At 34.8% G+C, this 14,112-nt stretch overlaps 1 protein-coding gene across 1 annotated transcript; it reads left to right on the top strand.

Annotated features, from left to right (window-relative positions):
• The first annotated feature begins 12,634 nt into the window (after positions 1-12,634).
• On the top strand, positions 12,635-13,144 carry LOC138369434 (uncharacterized). Its single transcript, XM_069332675.1, has one exon. It carries the CDS (start codon positions 12,635-12,637, stop codon positions 13,142-13,144), a length of 510 nt encoding a protein of 169 aa, XP_069188776.1.
• Positions 13,145-14,112: the final 968 nt, after the last annotated feature.

Raw genomic sequence — 14,112 nt, 5'->3', positions numbered from 1 at the left:
CAATCTTGATGAGCTAGTTACAAAATTCACTATAAGTCGTCACATCATAAATGGGTTCGAGATCGACCACAAGTAGTGCATTACATAATTTATCAGTATGGTGCAGCCTGTGATCCCCGCCTGGCTGGATACTGATACCTAGGTAGTTTTCATGTGTCTGGACACCGGCGATAAGGTGGTATTATTTATTTAACTTAAGAGATATATATTTTTAAATGTTGTCACATTAACGGCTACATCTTCCTTTCTTCTGACATAGATTTTTAAGATTAATTAAAATACATGGAAACTAATTATACAATATATTGGCTGGTGTGCAGGGCTTCACACTTCCAGAGCTAGCCATCAAGTAACTATCAAAACGCATATATCTTCGTTTTCACTTCAGTTATATTTATGGCAAAGGATTTTAAATGTAGCCTATATTTCTACCTTTCTGATGACATAAATACTTTCGTTAATTACAATATCTAGATCAAACTAATATTGATTTTCAAAAGGTTGTATATTTTCCATCAATGGAGAGCATCAGCCAAGAAGCCTTCTTTAAAATATGAATATCTTTCCTCACCCAATAAGATCTAATCTCTGAATAAAACGCAAAAAACGACTTGATTGTAACCTATCCACCGCTGCCCATTGGATGGGGGAGAGGGGGTTATGTGTAGGATAAACATATCAACTGTGACACTAGCCCTCCATATATGTCAGTTGCTTAAATTATAAACTGTACTTGTGGTCGGTCTCGAGCCCATTGTTGATGTGACAATGTGCATTGACTTTTGTAACTAGCTTATCAAGATATAACTTGCTTGGCTATATGAATTGTGGGCTCAGTCCCTGAGCCCATTATGTGCCTCTGTATCACTCCACTATCGCTCATAGGATGGGTATGGGGTGCATAATAAATGAACTAAACAAAGCTCTGCCTTTTTGATAACATATACAATTATAAGCTTTATTTGTGAATCTCAATTAATTAAACAATATATCACAAAGCCTGTAGGGTTCGGTGAGATGAGCGAAGAGACATGGGAGATTTTACATAAGTACAGTACATGGTAGTTTAAGTAGCGAACGCATGTCAACGAATAACGAGTATATATAACAAAACTATTGTCCTATGAAGTCGATTTAACTTCCAAACATATATTTTTTAATAAATGTTAAATGTTTTCTGGCTAGTTATGTTAGATTTTATTAAAAATACGTATTCTACTTGTTAACATTATAATTTAAATTTGTGATAATTTGTGCAGAGAAGTGCGACAACTGGATATGCCAACAAACACTTTCCAAACAACGATATATCTTGGATAAGTCGCTCCACAACATTGACGCTTGGACTGTCGACTTCCTTTGATGCTACTTATTTACTTATTTCATAATGAAATTATATTAGTTTGGAGTAAATATATGTTTTCTCATGTTCTGCACTCAGCACTCACATTATAGTGAGTAAATATACCATATTACTTCATTACTCAAATAATGCTAGGAGGGTTTGAGTGGACAGAATCTCCAATAGATGGGGCGAGAGTCGCCCCATCTCTCTCGCCCGAGCAAGAGTCAAAACTTAATTTAAAATTGATATATCTTTGTTCTCGAACATGATATATTTCATTTGGTGCAATCATAATAATGTTCATATCTCGGTCTTTCTGGAGGCATATAAGATTTTAGGCTTTATTAGCGCATCTTTGTTAATTATACAATATATCGGCAAGTGCGTAGGCGTCTGCACTCCATGCCCGACAAGCTACTGAGCGCTACTATAAAAATATATGTATCTTCACTTGAGCTATAAATATGACTATTGTAATGTATTTAAAAAGAAGCTCTTATTTCTATCTTGCTTAAGACATAAAACATTTGTGTTTATTAACGAATTCACGTGAAATAAACATTGATCTGAGAGAGAATTGCTCTGTCGTTCTAATGAAGATACACGTATCTTCATTAGAACTTTAAATATGTCTATGGTAAAGTGTGTAAAGTGAAGCTTATCTGTCTGCCTTTCTTGAGACATATGAAACATATATGTATATTAACGAATTCACGTGAAATACACATTGTTCTGAGAGAGAGTTGCTCAGTCGATCAATCTGTCCGGGGTCAAAGCTCGTCTATTATAAAAGTACATGTATTTTCGCTTGAAATTTAAATATACCCATGGTAAGGTATTTAGAATGAAGCTTATATTTCTATCTTTCTTGTGACATATAAAACTCTTACGTTTATTAAGGAATCTGCGTGAAATAGGCATGGTTCTGAGATGAATGCGGCGGTTTTCGAGCTCGACGAGCAATGAAAACTGCCCCTTTTATAAAACTACAAATATCTTCGGTTTTACTTAAAATATTTGTCTGGTAGAGGTTTAACATATAGATCGCGTTTTTGTCTTTCTTCTGACTAATAAATAATTTTGGTTTAATAAGTCATCAAGATGTTTTCAACAATATTTCACATGTATTTCATGTGAACAATGTATTTCAACAATACAATACAACAAATACACACATTGGTACATTATTTCAAAGGCACTATACTATATACATATATATATATATATATATATATATATATATATATATATATATATATATATATATATATATATATTAGTATATTTTGGTAGCAGTCTTTCCTGTAGACATATATTATTAAATATGACCGAAAAAGTAAGATTAATAATTCTAACACGAATTTTCTCCACTACCCCAAAACAGAACGCTTTAAAAGAGACTAACGTCGTCTATGCCTTCAAATGCCCACTTGGGGACTGTAAGCTCCAAAAAACCCAGTATATAGGCAAGACAACAACATCTCTTTCTAGGCGTTTAACGATGCATAAGCAACAGGGCTCCATTAAGGAACATATAATCTCTTCCCATAACCAAACCATCGCCAGAGAAATCCTAGTAAACAACACAGAAATCATCGATAGATACAGCGATAGCAGGCGGCTTGACGTTTGCGAGGCACTACACATCAAGAAGTCAACACCAGCAATCAACAGCCAATTATTGCACAACTATATTCTACCCACCTCAAGACTCCGCTCCAATATAGAAGCATCAAGAAATATGGACCAATAGGCTTTCTACAAACACTTCTATTCAATACCCATTGTTTCTGTTCTGTCTTGTGTTGATACTTTTAATACCCTATTAATATCCCCTGTTCTGTCTTGTGTTAATGCCACATCATCCTTCCCACCTCACTCAAATGTAGATATAATATCAGAGAGAGGTAAGTTCTAATCAGTTGTGTATTTGTGAAGTCTTTGAAAATGTAATAAGTTTTACGAAACGCGCCCGTGTCGCGTCAGACTAGAAATAAAAATGAATTTTGGAGAAGTGATTTTTGATTTACCTCCAACAGTGAAGCGTAATGTACGAAAGATTGAGAAAATTCGTGTTAGAATTATTAATCTTACTTTTTCGGTCATATTTAATAATATATATATATATATATATATATATATATATATATATATATATATATATATATATATATATATATATATATATGTATTTATATATATATTTATATATATATATATATATATATATATATATATATATATATATATATATATATATATATATATATTTACACAGTATATATATATAAATTGTTGCAAGTCGAGCAACAAGTATTTTACATTGAACAACAAATGAGATTGGAAAAGCAGTATTGCCACCTCTGCTATACAGAAAAAATAGACCCCAGACACACCCTGTGGGTAGTAATGGACCCCCATACCGCCATTATGAGGGGTAGTGGACCCCATAATAACACTATGGACGGTAGTGGACACTATACAAACACTATGGGCGGTCGTTGACTTCATAGCGACCCTGTGGGCGGTAGTGGACCCCCCTGCCGACCCTGTGGGTGGCAGTGAACCCCCTACCGACCCTGTGGGCGGCAGTGGAACCCCCTACCAACACTGTGGGCGGTAGTGGACCCCTACTGACCCTGTGGACGCTCTACCGACCCTGTGGGCGGTAGTGGACCCCATACCGATCCTGTGGGCGGCAGTGGACTCCATACCGACCGTGTGGGTGGCAGTAGACCCCATACCGACCCTGTGGGCGGTAGTGGACCCCATACCAACCCTGTGGGCGGCAGTGGACTCCATACCGACCGTGTGGGTGGTAGTGGACCCCATACCGACCCTGTGGATGGCAGTGGACTCCATACCGACCGTGTGGGTGGCAGTAGACCCCATACCGACCCTGAGGGCGGTAGTGGACCCCATATTGACCCTGTGGGCGGCAGTTAACCCCCCTACCGCACCTGTGGGCGGTAGTGGACCCCATACCGACCCTGTGGGTGGCAGTGGACTCCATACCGACCCTGTTGGTGGCAGTGGACCCCCTACCGACCCTGTGGGCGGCAGTTGACCCCCTACCAACCCTGTGGGTGGTAGTAGACCCTTTACCAACCCTGTGGGCGGTAGTGGACCCTATATACTAATCCCGTGGGCAACACTGGACCTATACTCATCCTGTGGGCTTCAATGGACGCCATACACATCCAGTGGGTGTTATTGGACCCCATACCCATCCTGTGGGTGGTTGTGAGCCCCATACCCATCCTGTCGGTGGTAGTGGACGCCATACACATCCAGTGGATGGTATTGGACTCCATACCCTTCCTGTGGGTGGAAGTGATCCCCAAGTTTGCAGTAGTTTACCCCATAAACATTCCAACATAACATCGTTTTCTGTTAGCATTCCTACAAAACATTCCTTAAAGATTTTTAAAGCGCAAACTATGGTATATAATATTGATTGGGGAAGCACTGTTATTCTATGTAATAATTTATAGTGCTTATTATAATTTACTAAGAACAACTAATATTTCTCAAAACAAAACTACGAGCCTTCAATAGGATATAGCTGATCTGTAATATTCTAAGAGCATGGACAATAGTAGGTTAATTCCACAACCCATGTGGGACCTGAAAACTACAATTTTCATTATAATTGAACCAATCACGACTATTCTGCTATCTACGTTGATGGACGGGTACTGTGAGACGTAAATTGGTACGTGAGCAAGAGTTTGGGCCTTGGTAAAAAAGATAACTGGAAATATATCACATATGTACTAAATCACATTCAACATATTGACTTTAAGCATTAAGTCATATATGTGATGTCTTGTGTGAGAACGGGTTGGTTACATGATATATTTACAAGGTACACATAGCACAAAGCCACACACATCCAGGAAGAATCAGAGGCAAAAAATTTCAGAATTTTTCGATCTCTGCACAAAGCCGTTGTTTTTATATCTATTTCTTAAGTCCCATATGTTGGGAGTAAAAGTTTTAAAGCATTTATTATTTTTGTTTAAATCTGATATCCTCTTAATTTTGAATTAATAACAAAATCCTAAAATTGTTGTCTACCATTGATTTATATGTTTACAAATTTTAGTAATACACAGAAAATTCATGATGTAAACATTGAGTGTAGGTATCTGAATTCTAATGAAAATGTCCTGTTAACAAAAGGCCAACGAATGAAAGATGTTTCATTTACAAAATATCACAGAAAAAGACTCATGCACACTACACAGGGGAAACTTACAAAAGACTTAATATCTTGCATTTCCCAATATAATTTCTCATGTTAGTTCATGTTATAAATTTAAAAACTATTTTTGTATATTTGTCCTAGAAATATTATCTAACTTAACTGAAGGCCTCAACCCCATTACCAGATTTAAATCAGCTGGCCGTTTGTGTCCTCGTCGGGGGTTATGGCGTGGGGGGAGGGGGTGAGTGGATTTCGTTCAACAAAATTATTATTCTAATGTTGTATTATTAATATATACTTGCATATATGATTATACAAGCTTATATTTGAATATATAAACTTATATTTGAACAGAGGATTACTTAGCTGTTTGGTGCCTCGAGGTACTCGAGATACCTCTGATAATGGTTTCTTGTGCTTACTCCACTTGTAGCCACCACCTGGCTACAGGTCACTTCCTTTTTTTAATACTCGAGCCTAATTATCAGCCATTTTCCCACTTATACACGGTTAATGAGTAGTCTTATCTATTACTACACTCATTATGCTGACTGTTGGATGTTGAGCCGTATGGAGATATATTCTAATCAATATATTTTAAATGACTAGCTGGTAAGTTTCAGTTGTGGCAGATATGCAGGGTCACTCTCACAATACCCTAAGCTTTAAAAAAAAGTTATGCCTCTTTTCTCTACATGTGGTTCATCATTGTTATTAGATTGGAGCTCCACCACAGCCTGGTAATTTCACGTACATGTCGGACACTTATCTCCAGTAACTGAGAAAACCTGATAACACAGGAGTGGTATACTGTCTGCCTACACCATTATTGTTCAGTCATTTATGCTTCTAAATCAAAATCTTGAGTACAGTATATAGTATATAATTACAAATATTAAATTTTAAGTTATTATTATGATTTTCTCTTAGGTAATTAAACTACTGTAAATTTGTGTAAACTAACCCAACTTTAAATGTATAAACATTTATGAATAAAGTACTTAAAGTTGGCAAAGCATAATAGCACGCAATTCACACTACCGCATGTGGGAGGATAGTTTACTGTTTCCAACCGATGGAAGCATTTACCAGGTCTAGGGGCCAAGATTACCCATCAAGCTGAAGCCTTTAATTGTTCAAATTGGTCCTAATTGACACCTGCGGTACATTCCCATTTAAACATTTTATATTTTCATCTAAATTCATATTTTGGAGGCTGAACCTACATTGATCACACTCCAGCGTTGGAACCATTGGTTTGCTATGTCCTTACAAAATGCCCACTTTCAAATAAAAACATTTTCCTCAATTAATAGCATCTTCCCTAACTTTTTATCATCTTAGACTGTTATGTGTTGCTCATAAACATGATTATATTGAAAATTAGTTGCATTTCTTAATTTTTTTTATAAATCAATTGATATAGTTATAGACTGAAAACCTTGCAGGATCCCAAAAGGGCAAAATAAACATGGACTCTAATATTATTTAGAGTGCAAGAGTTTTCGCCATGGGTTCTTAATGATTTTCCATCACTTTAATTTTCACAAGTAAATTAGTTTTATGTAAATTTGGAACCGTTTATGATTTATTTATTAAAAATGTAATTTTTTCATTTTACATTAGCATATTGATTATTTTATTTTTTATTTTCTATTGATTTTTATTTTCTTTTGATTAGTTAATTGTAACGTGTAACGGCAGGGTTCTATAACCAGCTTGAATTTTATTCTCACCACAGAAATGTGGATAAACACAACTTCATTGTATTTGTATGTATAAAAACTAAAAGCTAAAGTATGAATAAGGAGGTTTCTTGCAGGCATCATTTAAGGTCAATGAGTATAAAGAACAGTAAAAATATTTATACAATTAAATATTTTGAAACAATGCACCAGATCCAAATCATACTGGAAATTATATTACAGGAAAATCAAAATAATTACTGGATAAAGATCATCAGAGCAAATTTGTCAAGCCGCCAGCTTCCTGTCCTAGTTGAGGCCACTAAAGTGTTAGTGACCCTCATGTAAATTCACGTTACTAATTAACTACAGTGTACCAAATATAGAATATGGAATTACTGTTTTACTTGAAGATATTTACAGATAGAGAGAACAAATATTTATCATAGTCTAATTTTTAAGACTCCTTTAGTAATAATGGCTACAGATGTAGGGCTCGATTCATCTCTGCACATAGAAGATCAAACATGGTGTTTGCCTAATAAGCCAAGTTTTCCTGAATTAACATATATATATATATATATATATATATATATATATATATATATATATATATATATATATATATATATATATATATATATATATATATATATATATATATATATATATATATATATGTCGTACCTAGTAGCCAGAACACACTTCTCAGCCTACTATACAAGGCCTGATTTGCCTAATAAGCCAAGTTTTCATGAATTAATTGTTTTTCGACTACCTAACCTACCTAACCTAACCTAACCTAAGTTTTTCGGCTACCTAACCTAACCTAACCTATAAAGATTGGTTAGGTTAGGAGAGGTAGGGTTGGTTAGGTTCGGTCATATATATACGTTGACTTTAACTCCAATAAAAAAAAATTGACCTCAGACATAATGAAATGGGTAGCTTTATCATTTCATAAGAAAAAAATTAGAGAAAATATATTAATTCAGGAAAACTTGGCTTATTAGGCAAATCGGTCCTTGCATAGTAGGCCGAATACGACGTTCTGGCTACTAGGTACAACATATATATATATATATATATATATATATATATATATATATATATATATATATATATATATATATATATATATATATATATACATATATATATACATATATATATACATATATATATACATATCATATATATATATATATATATAAATATATATATATATATATATATATATATATATATATATATATATATATATATACATATATACATATATACATATATACATATATATATATATACATATATATATATATATATATATATATATATATATATATATATATATATATATATATATATATATATATATATATATATATATAAGCCTATACTTGCTTAAACCATAAGTGAAGATTAACAATCTTTGGACAACACCCACCAGTGGGCCTCGAACCCAGAAAGCACAACTACCTTCCAGTAGCTGCCATAACTAGTACGCCTTAACCCACTACACCATCAGACCCTTAAAAGAAGTAGAGACTTCGAGATATATACACCTCAAATATCTCCACTTCCCGAGGGCACTAGACAAGTGAGAGGTTACTATGTGTTTTTCATCAAGCCAATGTTTATGTTGGAGAACTCGTGTCCATGCTATAAGCCTATACTTGCTTAAACCACAAGTGAAGATTAACAATCTTTGGACAACACCCACCAGTGGGCCTCGAACCCAGAAAGCACAACAACCTTCCAGTAGCTGCCATAACTAGTACGCCTTAACCCACACGAGTTCTCCCACATAAACAGTGGCTTGATGAAAAACGCATAGTAACCTCTCACTTGTCTAGTGCCCTTGGGAAGTGGAGATATTTGAGGTGTATATATCTTGAAGTCTCTACTTCTTTTAAGGGTCTGATGGTGTAGTGGGTTAAGGCGTACTAGTTATGGCAGCTACTGGATGGTAGTTGTGCTTTCTGGGTTCGAGGCCCACTGGTGGGTGTTGTCCAAAGATTATATATATATATATATATATATATATATATATATATATATATATATATATATATATATATATATATATATATATATGTCGTACCTAGTAGCCAGAACTCACTTCTCAGCCTACTATGCAAGGCCCGATTTGCCTAATAAGCCAAGTTTTCATGAATTAATGTTTTTTGGACTACCTAACCTACCTAACCTAACCTAACCTAGCTTTTTTTGGCTACCGAACCTAACCTTACCTATATATATAGGTTAGGTTAGGTTAGGTAGGGTTGGTTAGGTTCGGTCATATATCTACGTTAATTTTAACTCCAATAAAAAAAAATTGACCTCATACATAGTGAAAAGGGTAGCTTTATCATTTCATAAGAAAAACATTATAGTAAATATATTAATTCAGGAAAACTTGGCTTATTAGGCAAATCGGGCCTTGAATAGTAGGCTGAGAAGTGAGTTCTGGCTACTAGGTACGACATATATATATATATATATATATATATATATATATATATATATATATATATATATATATATATATATATATATATATATATATATATATATATATATGTCGTACCTAGTAGCCAGAACGCATTTCTCAGCCCACTATACAAGGCCTGATTTGCCTAATAAGCCAAGTTTTCATGAATTAATTGTTTTTCGACTACCTAACCTACCTAACCTAACCTAACCTAAGTTTTTCGGCTACCTAACCTAACCTAACCTATAAAGATAGGTTAGGTTAGGTTAGGTAGGGTTGGTTAGGTTCGGTCATATATCTACGTTAATTTTAACTCCAATAAAAAAAAATTGACCTCATACATAATGAAATGGGTAGCTTTATCATTTCATAAGAAAAAAATTAGAGAAAATATATTAATTCATGAAAACTTGGCTTATTAGGCAAATCGGGCCATGTATAGTAGGCTGAGAAGTGCGTTTTGGCTACTAGGTACGACATATATATATATATATATATCTATATATATATTTTATTAAATATGACCGAAAAAGTAAGATTAATAATTCTAACACGAATTTTCTCAATCTTTCGTACATTATGCTTCACTGTTGGAGGTAAATCAAAAATCACTTCTCCAAAATTCATTTTTATTTCTAGTCTGACGCGACACGGGCGCGTTTCGTAAAACTTATTACATTTTCAAAGACTTCACAAATACACAACTGATTAGAACTTGCGTTTCCCTGATTTTATATCTACATTTGAGTGAGGTGGGAAGGGTGATGTGGCATTACATTTGAGTGAGGTGGGAAGGATGATGTGGCATTAGAGGATATTAATAGGGTATTAAAAGTATCAACACAAGACAGAACACGAAACAATGGATATTGAATAGAAGTGTTTGTAGAAAGCCTATTGGTCCATATTTCTTGATGCTTCTATATTGGAGCGGAGTCTTGAGGTGGTGCACAACTATATTCTACCCACCTCAAGACTCCGCTCCAATATAGAAGCATCAAGAAATATGGACCAATAGGCTTTCTACAAACACTTCTATTCAATATCCATTGTTTCGTGTTCTGTCTTGTGTTGATACTTTTAATACCCTATTAATATCCTCTAATGCCACATCATCCTTCCCACCTCACTCAAATGTAATGCCACATCACCCTTCCCACCTCACTCAAATGTAGATATAAAATCAGGGAAACGCAAGTTCTAATCAGTTGTGTATTTGTGAAGTCTTTGAAAATGTAATAAGTTTTACGAAACGCGCCCGTGTCGCGTCAGACTAGAAATAAAAATGAATTTTGGAGAAGTGATTTTTGATTTACCTCCAACAGTGAAGCATAATGTACGAAAGATTGAGAAAACTCGTGTTAGAATTATTAATCTTACTTTTTCGGTCATATTTAATAAAATATGTCTACAGGAAAGACTGCTACCAAAATATACTAATATCTATATATATATATATATATATATATATATATATATATATATATATATATATATATATATATATATATATATATATATATATATAGCAGAGTTTCTTGTAAACATATATTGTTGAATATGACCGAAAGGGTAAGATTAACGATTCTAACACGAATCTTCTCAAGATTTCTTCTTAAGCTTTGCTAAATTACTCTTTTTTTCATTCTGTTTTGAATGTTAATAAACTTCTGTACCGTTGCTAGAATTACAGACCAGTCATCATTAAATATAATCTTTTTATTATATTTATTTTTTTTCCCCTTGAACTTTCAGAATTTTGTTTGCCTACTGTTTAAACAAGTACATACAATCCACTCAATTAATTCTTACTTACTAAGAAAATAAATAAGACAAAACTTTATCTTATTAAAGTTAATTTAAAAAAGAGAATAGCTGCCTGGAGTTTTCCCCACATTGTTTGGTCCTTCGAACCTCGATCTGATATACATAACATTAGTGCAATATTACCTATTACCTACACATTAATTATAGCAGGAAGACACTGCTATATTTGCATTTTTCTAGCCTAACTTTTCAATCTCATAGCAAACAGAACTTACAACAAGCACTATCATTGTTCTGAGGTCTGTACCAAAGGAACAATTGTGTTTTTTTCACTACAAGAGGTTGATAAGAGGCTACTTTATTTATAAGTTACTTATAAATGTTTTGTAATTATAAGTTTACATAAACCTTACTTTAATATTGCACCATTACTGCCATTACTGTAACAATTACTGCATGCCACATTATTTACAACTATTTCTTGCACAGGGGTAGAACATTTTTGGCTGGTGTTGTACAACAACCTAGTCTAATTTATTGTGCTAAACTGGTGTAAGGGTAAGTATTTTACACTTGTCTAGAGTTGAACATATATTACAACCTAGCAAGTACATATTTTTATGCAGTATTTATGACAACCTGAGTTGTGTTGTCAACACATTACTATAACTATAATCATTTCACCTTTGTGTGTTAACCTGTGTCTTTGTACCAACCAAGAGTGATAATGACGGGCTAGCTTGAGGATTACCAGCATTGATACAGGTTTACCACTCAAATTATAGTGTGTATGATTATATAGTGTATATTTAAATAAATGATAAGTAACTCTAGTTCGGGAACTAGTGGCTCTACTAATTCAAGTGCCAGAAATAGTCCTGGCACTAGTCCTACACGACTAGCAAGTACTTCCAAGATGTCTACTGTCAAAAATGTAAAAAAAACTCACTGGCATGAAGGGTCACTTAACATGGCAGATTAGCAAATGTGAAGACTTGAATCAACAAACTCCAGTTAATTATGCAGCACTGGAAAACTAGCTTAAGCTTGCACAGAACAAATATCACCATGTGTTGCAACAAATGTTAAAATATCAAGATTTACTTAACGTTACCAATATTGATGAAGATACAATGAACGACGTACTACAAGAAAACTCTGATTATGAGGATGCAATGTTTGCAAGGCTACAACACTTTGATGACATAATAAATGCCCATAAAGCCAATACAAATATTGCAGCCACAACTTCCCAGAACCAGACAGCACCAGAAGTCAAATTGCCATCACTCAGTCTGCCAACTTTTTCTGGTACAGAGGACGAGAGTTGGGACGGTTTCTGGAGCAAATTTGTCGATTCTATGGATTCTAATGCCAATGTACCAAAGACGACAAAGTTTACATATTTACAGAGTGTCTTGAAAGATGAAGCGTTTCAGGTGGTCTGTAATCTGAACCATACAGATGACGATTATGACAATGCCGTACAGCTCCTGAAAGATAATTACGCTAAACCAGAAAGGACCATCAGAATTCTAACACAGAAGCTGTTAGACATTAAACCTTCAAATAATAAAGCAGCTTACTCCAAGCCTTCAGAATGGAGCTTGAGTCCTTGCTCGAGGCACTTAAAAATAAAGTGAACTTAGTTGAGTCAGACTGGATAGTCCAAATCCATATGACACGCAAAATACCCAATGACATACTGGATAAGCTGTTTGTACTCTACAGTAAGTAATCGTTAATAGTAACAGAGATCACAGAAGGGTTGCACACCATCGTAGAACGACAAAGAGTTAACCCAGATGGAAAAGCAACATCTAAAGCTTCGTCTACTACTAATAGTAAACAACAGAGTACAAACAGCACTCCAAACAAAGCTAAAACAACTTCCCCCTCCACAAAGTGGACACAAGGCAGTGTAGGCACATACGCAGTTGGTCCCTCAAAACCTACAGTTAACGCGTCATCCAAACCGGTGACTCCTCAAGATGTTGTTAACGTCTGGAGACCATGTGTGTTTTGTGGACAACCACATTCCATATACTATTGCAAACTTTACCCCGATCGTGCTACATGCATAAAACGATTCAAGGAGTTAAATAGATGTACCAAGTGTATAAGGGCACATAATCCCGACACCTGTACATCTCAAATACGCACCTGCAATGGGTGCCATAAGGGTCAACACCATACAGCACTTTGTGGGGAGTCAAGAACAAGGTCTGCCAAACCAAAGGAGTAGGAAGGAACTACCACTTCAGTACAGCTTTGTACTGTGTTACCTGACATACGTGTCTTCTCAACAAGGTCTGATCATAAATCAGCTCTACCTACTGCACGATTGATCATTAGAAATGGAGAGTGCAAAGCCATCGTCCGTGGATTATTTGATCAAGGGTCCCAACTGACCTTTATATCAAAGGAGTTGGTAGATACACTGAAACTTACACCTGTAAAGGAGACACGAATAAACATAGCAGGATTCCTGACAGACTCAGGAGCCCGAGTTTTCAGGGTAGTACAACCCAAAGTACGATTAGGAGGTTATGTATGAAAGGTACAAGCATTGGTAGTAGATAGATTCCCAACAGACCTGTATGTATATGGT

The sequence above is a fragment of the Procambarus clarkii genome, chromosome 28 (genome assembly GCF_040958095.1).
Source record: "Procambarus clarkii isolate CNS0578487 chromosome 28, FALCON_Pclarkii_2.0, whole genome shotgun sequence".
NCBI lineage: Eukaryota > Metazoa > Arthropoda > Malacostraca > Decapoda > Cambaridae > Procambarus > Procambarus clarkii.
The sequence above is the reverse complement of the archived record's forward strand: the minus strand, read 5'-3'. Positions and strand labels throughout refer to the sequence as shown.